General features: G+C 32.8%; 3 protein-coding genes across 5 annotated transcripts in view; 2 read left to right on the top strand and 1 right to left on the bottom strand.

Annotated features, from left to right (window-relative positions):
- Positions 1-159: 159 nt before the first annotated feature.
- On the top strand, positions 160-8,749 carry LOC108561202 (homologous-pairing protein 2 homolog). Its single transcript, XM_017919046.1, has 2 exons — positions 160-334; positions 8,125-8,749. Exon 2 carries the CDS (start codon positions 8,125-8,127, stop codon positions 8,740-8,742), a length of 618 nt encoding a protein of 205 aa, XP_017774535.1. The 5' UTR covers positions 160-334; the 3' UTR covers positions 8,743-8,749.
- Positions 409-1,159, top strand: LOC108561203 (transmembrane protein 14C). The gene is made up of 2 exons (XM_017919047.1): positions 409-606; positions 713-1,159. The coding sequence occupies exons 1-2, from the start codon at positions 531-533 to the stop codon at positions 967-969; spliced, it is 333 nt and encodes a 110-aa protein (XP_017774536.1). The 5' UTR covers positions 409-530; the 3' UTR covers positions 970-1,159.
- LOC108561201 (A disintegrin and metalloproteinase with thrombospondin motifs 16) overlaps positions 2,750-16,623 on the bottom strand; it is a 56,282-nt gene continuing 42,408 nt past the window's right edge. The window contains exons 7-17 of one of the 3 annotated variants that reach the window (XR_001891004.1): positions 9,087-9,399; positions 8,755-9,032; positions 7,935-8,077; positions 7,232-7,287; positions 5,719-5,845; positions 5,488-5,652; positions 5,301-5,427; positions 5,128-5,232; positions 4,953-5,065; positions 4,110-4,840; positions 2,750-3,238 (exon numbers count right to left, since the gene is read on the bottom strand). Coding sequence is in view for 2 of the 3 variants with exons in the window: in XM_017919044.1 (XP_017774533.1) it covers positions 4,171-4,840; positions 4,953-5,065; positions 5,128-5,232; positions 5,301-5,427; positions 5,488-5,652; positions 5,719-5,845; positions 7,232-7,287; positions 7,935-8,077; positions 8,755-9,032; positions 9,087-9,399 (2,097 nt within the window). In the remaining variant the exon portion in view is untranslated. Of the gene's footprint in view, positions 3,239-3,485; positions 4,841-4,952; positions 5,066-5,127; positions 5,233-5,300; positions 5,428-5,487; positions 5,653-5,718; positions 5,846-7,231; positions 7,288-7,766; positions 7,820-7,934; positions 8,078-8,754; positions 9,033-9,086; positions 9,400-16,623 lie in introns of those variants that run through there. The other 2 variants (XM_017919045.1, XM_017919044.1) reach the window with 2 other exon arrangements.

The raw sequence follows: 16,623 nt of genomic DNA, 5'->3' as shown, positions 1-16,623 counted from the left end.
GAAAAATTTACGCTGTATAAGGCAGTGTTTTCACATTTTGTTGATTATCTTGGAAACTATAATAGATAAATTGGATCCAAAAGAAGCATACGAAAGTTGGATGTTTGGAGAATGCAGTGTTTATTCAAACATTATTGTGGTTTCATCCTTTTATTGTTTATTTGTTGCAAATTAAGTTAATTTATTTCAATATTCTAGAATTGAAAAATACGTTCAATTTCGTTACAAAAAAGAACATGGTTGTTTTTGCATAGAAACATTCATTTTTTTTGTTGTTGAGAAAAAATTGTGTTTATAGCCAAGTCAAATCATAAACATTTCCTAGGAAGATAAGGTAAATATATTATTAGATTATAGTCATTAATAAATTACTGGAACAACTAATTAAGTGCAGCGGATTGATTTTGCTTCATTTTAAGTTGGTATCAAATTGTCAAGCGACCTTATAAAGTTAGGTTATAGAATAGATTACGGTTTGTTGATCAAGTACAATTTCTAAGCAATAATATTGTATAATTTAATAAAACAAAATGCCTTTGGATATAACAGGCTTTGCATATGCTGCTGTGGTTGCAGCTGGAGGCATTATGGGTTACTACAAAGCGGGTTAGTACAAAGAAAAAGTAACAATATTGCTGATTTGTTGACCTATTTCCAAAAATAAGAATATGTGATGATTTGGTTATTCGCACCAATAAATATGTAATTTTAGGATCAGTGCCATCTTTAGGTGCTGGATTATTATTTGGAACCGCTCTTGCATATGGAGCGTATCAAGTCAGTCAAGACCCATCAAATTATTCAACTCAACTTGCCACCAGCTCAATACTAGCTGGATTCATGGGCTACAGGTTTTACAATTCTGGAAAAATTATGCCTGCCGGTATTGTATGTGCCATGTCTGTGGCAATGATTGTAAGGATTGCTGTAAATGCATCGGGTTTAACTGATAGGAAAATAGTTCGTTGATTTGAAATCAGTTAATTATAATAATGTAATCTTGTGTTCCTTATAGAGTAGGTATTGTTGCAACTAGTATATGAATGTGTAATAAGCAATTACTAAAAGTAGTCTTCCCAATAAGATGTTAATTTTAACTTAGTTGACTTAATTTTTAAGATATTAAAATTATTTTTGATTTTTATGTGCATGTCATGGTTACAGTTTAATAAATTATAGGTTAAAACAAATGTTTCTCAGTTAACATTCCATTGTTTTATATAGTATTTACTATTAAATTGAAAAGCGAAACATTATAAATATGTGACTCATTCAACTAATTAAAGTAAAAACAAGTATTTAACATTAATTATACTGTAAACTTTTAGATGTATTATGATTTTACTAAAATCAACACATTTTTCATTGTCCTATTTTTCATACATATTTCCTACAATTATACTTGTTTCATGAGTCTTACCTATATTATTTCTAAATGAAGAATAATGGGTAATTTTAATTATTTTTTTTATCTCCATCCTGAAATATTTTGTTAGATATATTAAAGTACAGGTTGGCCCAATTGAACTGCAACCAACTAAAAATTGCTATTACTTTTGGCATACTTTATAACCGTAGGCAATGTTATGTCCATATTTCGCCTAATGATAGCTGATTTTATTGTTTACAAGCCTACGGAAGCATTTGCATCTCAATTTTTTGAAAAAAAAGTTATCAGCGATGGAATTCAAACGTAATAGTGTGATAGCCAATTGCAAAATATCGTCTTTTCTGATGAGAAAAAATTCCCAATTGAGAAATTCGTAAACAAACAAAATGATCGAATTTACTTAGAAGAGTCAAATGAAAATATAGACATTCGAATGGCCACAAGAAGTCAAGTACCACCGTTTGTGGTAGTTTGGGAGGCTGTGACGGTCGATAATCGCTCTCCGTTGGTGTTTTTGGACCGTGGCGTCAAGGTTAATGCGAATGTCTAGTTTTGGAACGTGCTCTGAAGCCAAACATTTCAGTCAGAAAGAGTGGACGTTTCTAGAAGATTCTGCACCATCACACAAAGTACACCACACCAGATGCAAATCCGCTCGACTTCTGGGTATGGGTCGTTTTACAAGCCAATGTCCGTACTAAAAAATATCAGGGCGTTAATCTGTTCAACAAAGCCATTCTTCGTGAATGGAGGAAGATTCCTCAGGTTCACATTCGTGCAGCGTGTGACTTGCTTGTCGAAAATTTGAATTGAATTCAAAAAATTTAATTGTTTTCCAACATTTTTTGCTTTTGGTCCAATAAAATCCAATTTCAAATAAAAAAATATAGCGTTCTGAAAAGTTGCAGTTGGGCCACCCTGTATATAATCAAGCGCAGATTCTGAAATATGGTTTTCGGGAATTATGGTAAATTGAATTACATCGAAGATTCGCATGTAACAAGTTTTTATTGTTCTTTTTATGTTGTGCTACCTAAAAGAAATAGAATTGTTCATATGGTTTAAGACATTTTTTAATAGAGAAAATATATATACGTAGCAAGACTATAATTTACAAAATAAAACATAGGAACTTAGAACTAACTTAAAGAAAACAGATAGTTGCTCTGTTTAGCAGCACACGCACACTACAGGTGTTGATTGTATTTCTTTTTTTTTTAATTGAGAATTAAAACAAGTGTAGTAGCAATAGAAATAAAATAATAATAATAATGATAGAGAAGATATTAAGTAATAACAAACAAAAATTGTTTTTAATTATGTAATAATACTATACATAAAAAAATAATAAGGATTCGAAAGATCGATCGTTACAAAATACTTTACAAACTAGATTAACATTAAAGAGAAATCACATTTTCAATTCTTTTGTTTCAACATTTTAAATTATTAAAGCATTTTCAATTTCGTAACACCTATTGGCAGTAAATGAATATAGAATTTCCCTTTCTGGCGGAACCAATGATTGCACTTAACATATTTACACAGTATAATCGACAATAAGAATGTAATATATATATATTATAATTATTTAGAAATTATGGTGTGATAATAATTAATATTGTTATATTTACACGGATAATCACTTGAGATATGCACTTGGTGAGTCTGGAACGCGCTTCGTTTGATCGGAAATTTAAACGTAGTATAATTATTTATATTGTAGTAAACATCCACACAAAAGAATAAGCACATAATAAGTATAATTTAAAGAGATACTCAGTATCTCTTAATAAATTTGTCCATAAATGAATTTTTCTTTCCTTACGATTCCACTATTGGCGGAGGCTGAAAACATACAAATTTAGATTAGTTTTTATATTTACAAGTGAATCTCATATCATAAAAGCAAGAAAAAGTAGAATTTACAGAAAACATTTAAGAACATGTAATAAACACATAGCAGTATTTAATTACTGGATTCACTTTAACGCATGCAATGATACACTTTAATAACTTTTTGAATGATGATGAATCTAGCAATTAAATGCTCAATGTTCGAGATTATTGGCATATGTTAATATTGCACAATCTGAAAAAAAAGAAAATAATGTATACAAAAGACGAAGTGTGGTGTTAATCAAAACAAAAATATGTAGACGTGTGTGATGAGTTCAGCTGTAAAGTAGATTTAAAAAAAAAATTGGTGAAGAGAGATAATAGAATGTTTTTGGTAATCTGTAGGTATCGTTTGTGTTATAGAGAAGTACGGTATAAAGTCAGTCACATAGAGTAATAAGATCTTGTTGCTTGATTAAGGGTAGTAGATAATATAGTTGTGGAGATCGTTTTCGTTTGAACTTGTTCATGCATTTCGTTCAACGTAAGAATCATGATATATGCATTTCATATTTTTTTTTAGTATGTATTAAGTAAATAAAATGCGAGAAGAGAATATTATGTACACGATTAAAAACAAACAAGGAACATTTATATTCGTTTGTACAGTTAAGAGCAATACATATTAAGAGGTATTTTTTATACATATTAGATATGGATTGGTCTTAAGAATGTGAAGATTTTAATAGATTTTCGAAGATTAAATTGGATTCAGAAAAAGAGATAGAATTTTTCAATTTTCGATGCAATGAATGGTCCAGAGATATAGATAGGTATTTTTATACAGATGCATGATTCGTTTGAAATCTCGTATTCTTACCCTGCAGTCTTTATTTTCTGTTCTCTTATAAATTAGATTTGCTCGGTGGCTTTCGGTGAGTTTATCCGAAAGCGCTAGCGTTTCTGATATTACTACTGTCGCTAAAATAGCTCGCTGAATTGTATGAACGTTTCAAATAGTTATTGTTTATGTTGTCGTTGTAATTGGCAGTGTTGGTGGTTTGGTAGTTTTTGCCGAAATTGGCAAAGTCGTATGGATTTCTCGTAGTCTTTTGTTTCAGTAAAAAGTAGTTCCCTATGTAGGGGTTCTTAGTGGTATTCGGTTTGGCAGTGGTTGTGGTGTACGTGTAAGGAGTGCGGGTCGTGTAAAACGGTTTTCTGGTTGTGGTTGAGGTGGTTTGTTTGAAGTAATGTTGGAAATCATAGGGTGAACGTGTGGTTGAAATGGAAAATGGTTGGAAGGGTTGATATCTGGTAGTCAGTTTGGTGTAGTAAGGACTCTGAGTTGTTGTTGTTGACGTTGTTGTTGTTGTGTAATATCTATTCTGTGTCGTGGAATACTGTTTCTGTGTGTACGGACGTTGCGTCGTTGTCGTGTAATAATTGTATGGTTTATTCGTTGTTGTGGTCGTGGTAGAGCTGTAGTAATTGTACGGTTTCTGGGTGGTATAGGAATTGTCATTGTTTTGGTAAGGAGCTTTGGATGTGTTCTTTTGGTAGTAAGTGTTTGGTGGATCTGGTTCTACTTCGTCGTTGTCCTCATCATAGAACCTAGAGGGGTGCCAACGTAATTCATTATTAATCGTGCAAAATACTTCTAATACAGTGCTTCAAATCAAATGTTAAGACTACTGTAGCGTTCAATATCGTCGAGAATACTCACAAGGGTCGTCCCTGATTCGCTTGACCATCCCTTCTTATATACGAAGGTGTGTTTTGTGAATAATCGGGAATGATGTTCTCGTGCTCTGCCACGCATCTACCATTCAAGCAGTACTATGAAAAAACAAACATCAGTATCATTATGAACCATTCAAAACCAATACCAATCACAGTACCTGACCATCACCGCAAGGCGATCCTTCAGCTGCTGGCCTATAGGCTACACAGTAACCGCTTCCAGCATCGAAGCAGAAGAGCTGAGCACAAACGCGATCGTCTTTCTGCAACGAAAATGAAAAACATACATCAGCATATTCATTATATACAAATCGGATAAAAACAATCTTACAAAGCAAGCACTCGTGCCACGGTCTCTCCTGCATTGAGCGTCTAAGGTTAACAGCTTTCCAGGAAGCACACGCGGAAGACTGTCGTCCTCATGAGGTGAATTGTAAAGGCACGTTGCTGTGTCGCCGCTAAAAATTATAAATTCATTAATCTGTTATCAAATCACCGAGGAATCGCCGAGTATTTACTTCAAGAAATGATGGAAACTCGCAACGCTGCAAGCTGACCATCTGAAGCCCCGTTCGGTGTGTCTCAAATCCGACATGATGTAACCGTCTGTCCATTGGCATTTCTCGGCTCCCGGCCCTCCGAGATACGAAGGTGGTGGACTGCCGTCATGGACAGCGCCAAGCCTAGGATCAAGCAAGCAATGATCTTTTGTTCTCTGCTAAATAAAATATCTTAACAATTGCTCTTACAAATGGCCAACTTCGTGAGCGGCAACGATGATTCCGCTGAAACCGCCGGTATCTTCAATGATGGCAACGGAATTGACTTTCTCCAAACGTTTGTTCACGACGCAAGCACCTCCGACATACGCGAATCCTATTGATATTTAGATTACAAATTATTACCAAAGAATATTTGAACAAAACTAATTAGAACAAAAGGGAGCTCTAACATGTTGCTTCATTTTGTTATAATTAATTTAAATTTCTTATTAATACGCTTTAAATTTTACAATTTGCAGCGTTTACTTAGCACCAAATTAAATTAAGTGAAAGTGATTAACATACTGATTCATTCCATTATTAACTTATATATATATATATATATATACAGTTTAATATCGTTTGCAACATTTCGTTAGTTAACAATTGGTTAGTGCGATATTTCGGTTCGGAAGTGATCTCGAAGAAAATTAATTTATTAATGATAATTAGAAAACACTTACGATTCCTGTTAGCAGCGATAGCAAAATTTATTTGTTAGTTAAATTATTGATTAGATTCGGTATTGTTAGAGAGGCATGCAAGTATATTTGTCAATGTTAGGTAACGTCAACTTTGTACAGTAAACAGAACAAAAGTAAAGGTAGAAATGAATAAAAATATAAGTGAACGAGAAAAAATAAACAAACAACGTATATCGTTGTTTCTTTAGTTGTTTTCTACGTAGGACATAGATAATACATATTAATATTACATAATATATATAGAGATTAAATGGAATTGATTAAATGAAAGGAAATTGAGAGTGATTTACATTAATTGCTATTTTATCTACACTACGAAAAAATATGACAAAGGTAGAAGAATAATAATAAAAATATATATATATATATATTGAATGGGAAGGGAAAATATAATGTCATTGAGATGTCATTTACAAAATAGAAAATACGGATGTTAATGTCAGGCAAAAAACGAGAAATAAATCTACAACAGAAAGATACGAATAGATAAAGAAAAATTACATAAACAGATGTGATTTTTTTTTTTGAAAAATTATTTTACAAAATGAACATTTCAACAGGAAACCATTACACAGCGCAATTTTTACTTTAATATTATATAAGTCTTGCTTAATGATAATCGTATAATTTCGTACGTACGTCCTTTTTACCTTGATTTAAACGCAATATGTATAGAATTCATATCATCTAAACATATTTGAGTTGTTACTTTTCATGATTATTGTTAATAATTGTTTAATTATTTAGAAAATCGTGACTTACTGATGAATGATGAAATATTAACGCGTTATGGTTTCCCGAAAAAAAAAAATAGGTGTATTCTTAGAATATACAGAGAAGAGTATTTAAAGATGGAACGGATTGCTCTAGTTTGTACACTAAAAGTGAAGATAATTTACAGGCTACAACTAGAAAGAAAATGTATGATGAAGAGAGAATAAAACAGAAAGACGGTGCAAGATAATCTTGTATCGTGATATTTTACTAAATTTTTGGTGGGGAGGAAATGGGCATACCTGCTGTGCCACGATTGCACACATCTGAGGGATACGAACGTCTGCACATGTCAAGTCTGCAAACAATAAATAAACAAAAATGATTGCCCGGTCAAAAATCGGGGATTCGATCTCCTTTATGCATTTCGCTTGAAATTTGTGCAAGTGTCTGTATGTTTGTCCAATCCAAATCCTGTCAGTCCACGTGAGTCAGAACCCTGTTATCGCCTACCATCAATACCAGCAGGTCAACTTCTCAACACCCAACTTCTGTTGCAGCGCCAATGGTATTGATGGCAGGAGACCGTGTTAAATAAATAAATAACTTAGTTGTTAGTAAGTTTTATCCCGTTTCAAATAAATAATGCAGCAGCATCAGCAACTGTGGTCCAAATACAAGACCATTGATAAATATTTTTGTTTTGTTTGTTTTGTTTTAAACATGGCGATTCCATTTAGATCCTATTATCTAATGTTAGTAATTAAATAAAATGTATGTACACAAACAATGAGAAAAATCACTCGTAAATAAAAGCCATTTTTTCAAGTTCCGTACCAGCGGTTCCTTTGGTGCAACGGCCGCCCTTTCTGCGTCGACACATGTCATACCTATATAATCATCAAAGGTTTCATAAAAAAATAATGCCATCTACTCGTATTGGCGCATCAGTAAATAAATGTATGTGAAATTGTGAAATAAGAATAAAATATTAAAGAAACTGACTTTGTGATGGCCACGGCGATGTCGTATACCGGAAGCCTCCTTTCTCTAAACAAGTATTTCCCCATGTCCGTTAGCGCTGCCGCAGAATCGATGGCATCTCTTCCTACTCTGTTTCTCTCCAGATACGGCGTAGCATCTCTTCCCTGCAAATAAAAAGTTTAACTAAAGTGAAATTCTCTTTTTTTTTCAGATGGCGAGTCAACAGATACTGAAATTCCTGGCAGATCAAAATCGCCCTTTCAATGCGAACGATATTGCGCAAAACGTCGATAAAGAGTTCGGAAAATCCGCGGTGCAAAAAGCTTTGGATAAACTGGTAGGTCAGCATAAGGTGATGGTCAAGGCGTACGGTAAACAAAATATCTATTGCATCGTTCAAAGCGACGCGACATCGGATATGCCAGAGCAAGTGAGACGTTTGAATCGACAAATAAACGAGATGACGGCTGAACTTGAGAAAGGTGGCGATCAATTGAAGTTGACAATGACCGAGTTGAATAGATTACAAGGGACGAAGTCTTTAGGCGAGGTTCGATGCGAGTACAAGGAGCTGACCGCTCAAATTGAAGCTTTGAAGGAGAAATTGTCACAGTACGATGATGGAAATGCAGAAACTGTTTCGGACGAGGAGCGCAATGCCGTTTTGCAAGAGCGCGAGAAGATTATTAAGGAGTACAAGAAGCGGAAGAGGCTCTGCATGGATATTGTTGACGCAATCATGGAGGGTTATCCAAAAACTAAGAAACAATTGATGGAGGAAGTGGGCATAGAGACCGACGAGGAAGCTGAATTCAAAATAAAGGAATAAACGATTACTTACTCTGCTGATTATTATACCCGCAATTGATATCCTAATCTTTGGTCCTTTGAGTAGCTTATACCTGAGATCGACTCCGTTCCAAAACGAAACGAAATATCTTTTAATCTGTAGATTGTCCCCGCCGTGCAGACGGTAACCATCGTAGTCAACAATGACCAAAATCTCTGGGTAAATGGTGTACGGAGCTTCGCGTTTTCTTCTGCGTGTCGAATTTCGACTTGCCGACAACACCACGTCCCTTCGGAAACGCTTACTCATATGGTCAGGCTCCATGAAAGCTGCGAATATAAAGTATTATTAGTAAATCATTTATTATTATATGCATATAATACCGTAATCGCTGTCAGTGTCTTCGTGGCCATCTCTTCTCTTAAAAACTATATGGTGAGCGGTTTGTTCCGTTTCCAGGTTGACAATATCATCTGTGCTGCTCTTCCTGTGTAACGGCCTTCCCGTATCAATGGCTACTTCTCCGCTCAGTTCTCCATCGGCGTCCAAGAACATTTCATCATCGTACTCATTATTCGTTGATGATTTCTTCGTTGTGGTTTCTCTTTGAGGTGCCTTGGGTGTCGTGGCTACTGCAATTGGATGCAGCCTAGAGGGTACAGGTTTAATCACTAAATCATGTCCGATGCTTCCCTCCTAAAACATAAAAGAAATCAAAATTAATAATTTATGTTTCCACAATTCGCTTTTCTAAAATAATATTCCTTTGCATATTGCATAATTAATCTGTAATGAAACACGAAGAAGCAAACGCTCGCCTTTCTTCTTCCTCTTCTTTCTTAATGCATTTTTTTTTAATACTTAATTATAACGTGTGAGCGAACCGAGGTTCCGAAGAAAGCGTTTTTAATGGTAACTGGATTTCTTTTCTAAATCAACACACTCACGTGAAACAAACAGTGCACCAATTATTTCATAATACAAGCGCCTCCAATGTATTATCAAAAAAATGAGTTTCACAACAATCCAAGTTTAAAATTAGCATCTATTGAAATGTTCTACAAGTCGACAGCTTTGATTCCGGTACAAACAAATATAACAAAAGGGAATGCGGTAATAAATAAATCGTATTATTATTGCCTTGTTATTATATTTTAGAGACAAATTGCTTTCATTATATGTAATAATAAATATTGTTTACGGTCATTGCGTAATACGTTAGTTTTGTAATAAATATGACTCTATAATTCATTCTAATTATTAGTTTTATTCAAGAGATGTGAATGTGCATTATGAATAGTTATACAGATAGTGGTAGATTCGAATAGAATAGAGAAAATGCTATAAAACGTTTTTGATTTCCCAAATATTTAATACATATTAAATTGTAATATTATAAATTGAAGTGTTATTAAAAGTAGACTTAAGATAAAGTTTATTAATCAACATTAACTAAAATATAAATTAACTAAGTTGAAGTTTTACAATGAACCATGGAATTTAGATTTTGTATTAATACTAAAAGTAGATTAATTTATGTTGTGTTATAGAATTAATCGACATTGAACATTAAATTACTACCAATGCGTCCTTCCTTATATGCTTCGCGTTGATTACGTTAATTATACAACCGATAATGAATGATTTATGCGTTCTGAACGGGAATTCGCGAATATCACTTGAAATTCCGCCCAGAACAACACCGCCTTTCGCAACCCATTGTTTTTCCCGTCTCTGCAAACTTAACCTTTGCGTGATTCCGATCTGCGCGATTCGTGCAATCACTAATTATTATCCAACGAATAATTTCGAACGCGATACATTGCTTAATTAAATGGATCGGCGTGATCCATGCTGAAAAATCCTACAACCTCTTTTCATCTTTGAATTTAATTCACATTTTTCTTAATAATTCACGTGGGAAATACACATCTGCCTTACGCAACAACGCATGGATATTCTCAATATGTAAACATCGCCGATTTGTGGGTGTAATAAAGTTTATTTTTAAGTTCAATAAACGCTTAGTCTCGTAATTCAAAAGTGGAAACATTTGAGATCAAAGACCTAATTCATGGACATCAGTTTCAATCTCTTCTTATGTTTTTTAATTATACAATTTTTATTTATATTTATGTTTTATGTGAGTACTAAATTGTAAAATTTGACCAAAATTTACTATATCTTTTTTGGAATATTTCTAAATCATCCTTCGGATATTAAGTTTATTGATTTGAATTATTATTGAAAAAATCTATAATAATTCCTATTTAAACTATTGACTTGAAAACATTTATAAATGAGTAAGTATTAAATTATAAGGAAAAAGGGAATAGCAGAATTTGAAAAATGTATTAGATTCAAGATATATAAAGGTATAGAATCATTGTTTTCGTAAAAGTGGTCTCAACATCTTATTTCAAATATCATCTTTATTTATATATGGAAAGTGAACAGTCTCAGGTCTTAAATTAAATATTGATGAGCGTGTATTTTCAAAGCAAAAGGCTGAAATTGTTGGTCAAGTTTCGAATAACAATAATTTGACAATTACTTGTGTAATTTTCTGTTCCAAGTACGTGCATACATATGGATAATGTTGTTGTTACATAACGAATATTTCGGACACTTTAATACCAAAACGTACGAGTTTCCTGAAATTAAGAACAACGTTGTTTAAGAATAATTTACGTCGTTTTACTTGTTAAGTTTAACATGTTTGACCTAATTATATGTTAAGAAAATGTTAAAAAAAAATTAAATAAGTTATGAAAATGTAATCTGATTATTACTGCAAACCAACATTAATTTGCAAAGAATTTAATTAGTGATGTAGAATGTTCATATTACATTTCCTTCAATGTGCAGATTGAGAGCAAGTTCTCGTTTCGCGTCTTCTTTTAATATGTTTTCTTTGTTTTTTTTGTTTGTTTCGAGTAACATATACGTTTTTTTATTTCCTATCTTGCCCTGCTCTTAGTTTGCATTCTTTGTGCAACGGAAATTATCAGAAATCTGCAGTAAGTGAAATAGAATTAATGCGAATGCAAATTCCGCGGCCTGTTGCAATACAGTTAGGCGCATACATGCACACACGTCACATTGTTATTCTCGTAATTATTCAGAATGGAATTTTATAATATGTATATTACATTATTTTATATTGTTGTTGATATAATCGTTGCGTAACGTCGACTAACACGAACGGAAAGAAAGGAACACTTGAATTTTACTTCGCAAAGACACAATTTGCTACTGGTCTATTAAATAACGCGCATAATATTGTTGCTTTCATTTGTGTAGATTGCAGTTAATAACCTAATCTTAAATGCTAAAATGTGGAACATTATTGATAGAGGTGAAAAGAGAAAATCGATATTATGTCAAATTTTTAACTACTCTACAAGCTATACAAATTTAGTTAAGGCATTTCAGAAAACTCTTTCATTTCAACAACTAAGAATAGTGGAAATTTCATCTCATATTAACCAAAACATGTATGTTTATTCTTTGATGCAATAAGTAGAAAATAGCAAATAAGATTCAATGATTTTAGGGCCACAGGTTTATAATTTTTCTCTTAATATTACACCAATTATTGTAACACATTCAGATTTTATGACGGTTAATACTAAGAGATAGTTATGTCTGATATAAAGCATGTGTGTATGTAACAATAGACCAATAAATAAGTATAGGACGTTCTTGGAATATGTTGATAGTTCAGAGCTTAGTATTTCGATTATAAAGAATAGATTTGGTATTTTCTATAGAATAGAAAAGGTAAATAGTTTTTGGAATGAAAGTTAGTATGAATCAATCATTTTCGAACGACAGTTTTATCGTAGTATGACAACGGCGGCGTTTCCGTTCACATTCCTCGCAATATTTCTCTAATTACATCACAATCGCCGCGGCTCGATCGATAATTTTATAAAGACCTATTAGACAAGAGCGAGAAATAAAAGAAGGCGCTAACGGTAAACGCAGAATCGATTTTGTGCGAGTCGCAGCGGACAGGAGCTGCCCAGATCTCCTTGATCCGGGCAAGAATTTTTCACGCCGTTCGTTACATAACGAGTGTGCAGTAATCATAATAATAATAAAGATAATGGTAATAATAGGCATTCATTGAAATTGAAAGTTGGATAACGTACAAGGGGGGGACAGATGGAGGGAAACACGTGAGTGCAAAAGTGAATATATGCATTAGAATTTTCTTCTTTTTCACTTTACTGCTGCTGTTGCTCTTGTTTCCCTCTCAATCGATCGATCAGTTGGTTAACTAACTGCAGCAACACCGTTTTTCCAGAACGGTACATTTGTTATGGTCATTTACAATTGAAATGATTAAACGCTGATTATGTATTATTAAGTAACTGCAAATTGCGACACAGTCTCTGCGTGGACATGTTAGATACGATCCGATTGTTTCTTTATTATTTTGTTCTTTAAATTTTGATTTGGGATTTCGAAATGGCTGCAAATTAATATGGCGCCCAATGCCCCACTTTTCAGTTGGAAAAGAAATGCCATTTCTGCGGTGCCTAGAACCGGTCTCCACGATGGAATCGCCTACGTTACGCAATTTTCTTTACGTTTCCGCATACGGCAAATCTCGTCGCCGCCTTTGCAATGTTATCTATTAATCTAATATTATTTAGCGGCAATTCATTTCATCAATCACCGCCTGCGGGTATTTTTTTTAAACTATTCCATAAAACCGTCTGTTAAATACTCGATACTAATAAAAGTATTTGCCAAGTATATGAAAAATAGGAAATAGTGAGAATCTCGATAAGATTTATTCGAATTAATAGATCGCAAAGATCCTTTAAGTCATCTTAAATCAAGTACGTTTACATGTAAAGACTTATACAATTACTTGCATTGCACTTAATACAGTTATTTCTATACTTGTCAAGTACTTGAGTCCTGCATAACAAGTAATTTTTTCACACAAAGTTTCATTGTAATAAAAACATTGTTAAAGTTTTACGACTATAGAATATATAAGATTTTCGTTTCCGTTCATTGACTTAATTACATACTGGCACGTGGTCAACGTGCGATGTCTGTTTCAAAAAAATAGAATCAATAAATTATACAATTCTCCATCACCTTTTTTTTAATTTTTTACGTGATTTATTGGATAGGAGAATTTTGGAAAGAATTACAGTTAGTTTTATGTTAAATTTCATTTGAGAAGCATTTTTAATGTTATTTATTAAAGTTAATGAACTTTTTCTGATATTACATCTTCAATTTAGAAATTAGAAAAAAGTAATTTTTCAATTCCAAAGTTTGCTTTAAAAATCCATAATAAATATAATAACTTTAACTTGTATTATTCATTATTTGTAAATTCGTCAGATTAATTTGCAAGTGTTCAATGGGAATAGAAAAATCGATTTTAATAAAATTTTCTTTTTTTATATTAATAAAAAGAGAAAAAATAAACGTTCTAATTAGTTTCTCAAAACACATTTTATTCAATATTTCTTCAATGTTTGCAATATTCAGAATGTGAATTATATGAAATTCTACAATAGAAAGTTGTCAGTTATTATTTTAATTATTGAACCTTTTATTTAACATTTAAATACTAAACATTATTATTATTATATTGTGCTCAATTAATTACCATTGATTTATTTATTTTTACAAAATTTTAATGAATTATGTTAATAAAGTATTAAAAATTTATTACTGTATTTTCCCCTCGCGAGAGGCGGAATGATCCGAAACCCATTGAATATGTATAATTGGGCATCTGGCTAAAACTCAAGGTTAAATGAGTTTATAATTAATGAAGTTACTTTTCTAAAATCCTCGCCATATTTTTGTATCTACATTTCAGAAAATTTATATTTCTAAAGACTTCATTATATTAATATAATAATAACTAAAGTGAAAACTCTTTTCTAATTAACTAACTATATTCTATTATTATAAACACATTTATTTTAGTAATAATAATAATATTTGTTACATATAAAGGGTGTCCCAAAATTAACGCAAGATTTGAATTTGCTGCCATCTGTGCAGTAAAGTGTTGGCAACCCCAAAAAATAAACAATTTGACAGCTGAGTGGTTAGAGTTAGTAAAAATGGGGCGTTAAATGGATTATTGAGCATCAACAAGTGGATGCTGATTTTTCGAGCAAAATCATTCTAAGCGATTTTCACCTTGATGGCTTTGTTTCACCACATGTGATTGTCGAAAAACAAATGCATACACAGCGTGTCACTGTGTGGTGCGTGTTTTGGGCTGGAGGCATCATTGGACCATACTTTTTTTTAAAAGGAGGCTGGTCAAGCGGTGACTGTTACTGGTGCTCGATATCGCGACATGATAACACACTTCTTTCTGCCTCAGTTGGATGATATTGAAAGAGATTACATGTGGTTTCAACAAGATGGTGTCACATGCCATACATCCCGTGAAACAATTCAATTACTGCAAGAGACATTTCCTAGTCGTGTACAATCTCGTTTCGGTGATCAGAATTGGGCCCCTAGATCTTGTGATTTAACACCATTAGATTTCTTTTTATGGGGTTATTTGAAGTCAAAGGTCTATGTCAACAAGTCCACAACCACCCGTGCATTACAGGAGGAAATTAATTTTATGATTCACTAAATAAAATGACAACCTGAAGACTAAAAACTGTGTTTTCTATTTAATTCAAATCTTTCGTTAATTTTGGGACACCTTTTACTATTAAAGTAACACACATTGTTAATTGTAGAAAATTTCAGATATTAGGAATATACTAGATGAATTAACACTCATTTAAGTGATCAACAAGATGAACAACTTTCTAATGAATATAGATTGAATTAAATATTGTATATTTTGAATTTAAAAATTGATAAAAGTTTAAATTCCTACTGGAAATGAATGAAAAAGAAAGCTAATAACAGCATTGAAATAATATGTCTAAAACAACGTTATGACAAATTGCACGGATTTCTAAGATTGTCTGTATGTTGTAAGAAGCATTCGTTTGCAAATAATAAACAACGTCGGTTTCCTTTTTGCGGACAATTGCCTAGTATTATTAATGGGATAAATCCGGAGTGTCGGAATATAATTGTCCAGTTGCGGCTGATAATGACTTGGATTAGGACGACGAAATTCGCATTTTACTGAGCATTGGTGTCAAGGGGACCTATGACCCAAGCCGTCCGCACCACAAACCGATCATTACAGTAATACACATTGATTATTAATTTGCTAATGCTATTGGTTGGCAAATGAGAAAAACGTGAAAATTGGTCACTCGTTTATTTATTTCCTTCGGTCGACTTATTAAGCAACGTGCGTTCGGCCAGCGGCTAAAGCGGCTTGTGCAAACTTGTGCGATTAGCGATTTGGATTTTGAAATGGCAAAATTAAAATATCCAATTTTGTTTTATTCATTTTCCAGAAAACACGAGATTATTCACGGCGACGTTCAATTATATGCAATATTTATGAATTGGCACATCTTAATCTCTAGAGAGAGAGAGAGAAAAAAAAAAAGATTAAATGCCAATGTATGATTACAAAACAAACAAGAACATAGCACAAGAGAAAAAAATACAAACGACGCGTTATTTACAATATTTGCGCAATGCCAATTAACAGTTTCACTTAGACTTCCAGCGTTGCACGTATCTCATAAGTTGCATAATAAGATTTGTTATAAATGGAAATGTTACTGTTCATTTTCCAGTCGTCGAGTCGAAACACTTTTCTCTGAAAATAACTTCGGATTAAGCGTTTTATGGTAAAAAAAGTTATATGTTTTATAACTGATTTCCAAATGGATTCATTAGAACTGATTGACTCGAAGATCGTCCTTGCTCCAACAAAGTATTCAATTTAAAGGTGCGACCAGTCGCGATCATAATTGCATTTATGTATTTATTAGC

The sequence above is a fragment of the Nicrophorus vespilloides genome, unplaced genomic scaffold (assembly GCF_001412225.1).
Source record: "Nicrophorus vespilloides isolate i.1.1-1 unplaced genomic scaffold, Nicve_v1.0, whole genome shotgun sequence".
NCBI classification, from domain to species: domain Eukaryota; kingdom Metazoa; phylum Arthropoda; class Insecta; order Coleoptera; family Silphidae; genus Nicrophorus; species Nicrophorus vespilloides.
This window is presented reverse-complemented; position numbering and strand designations above follow the sequence as displayed.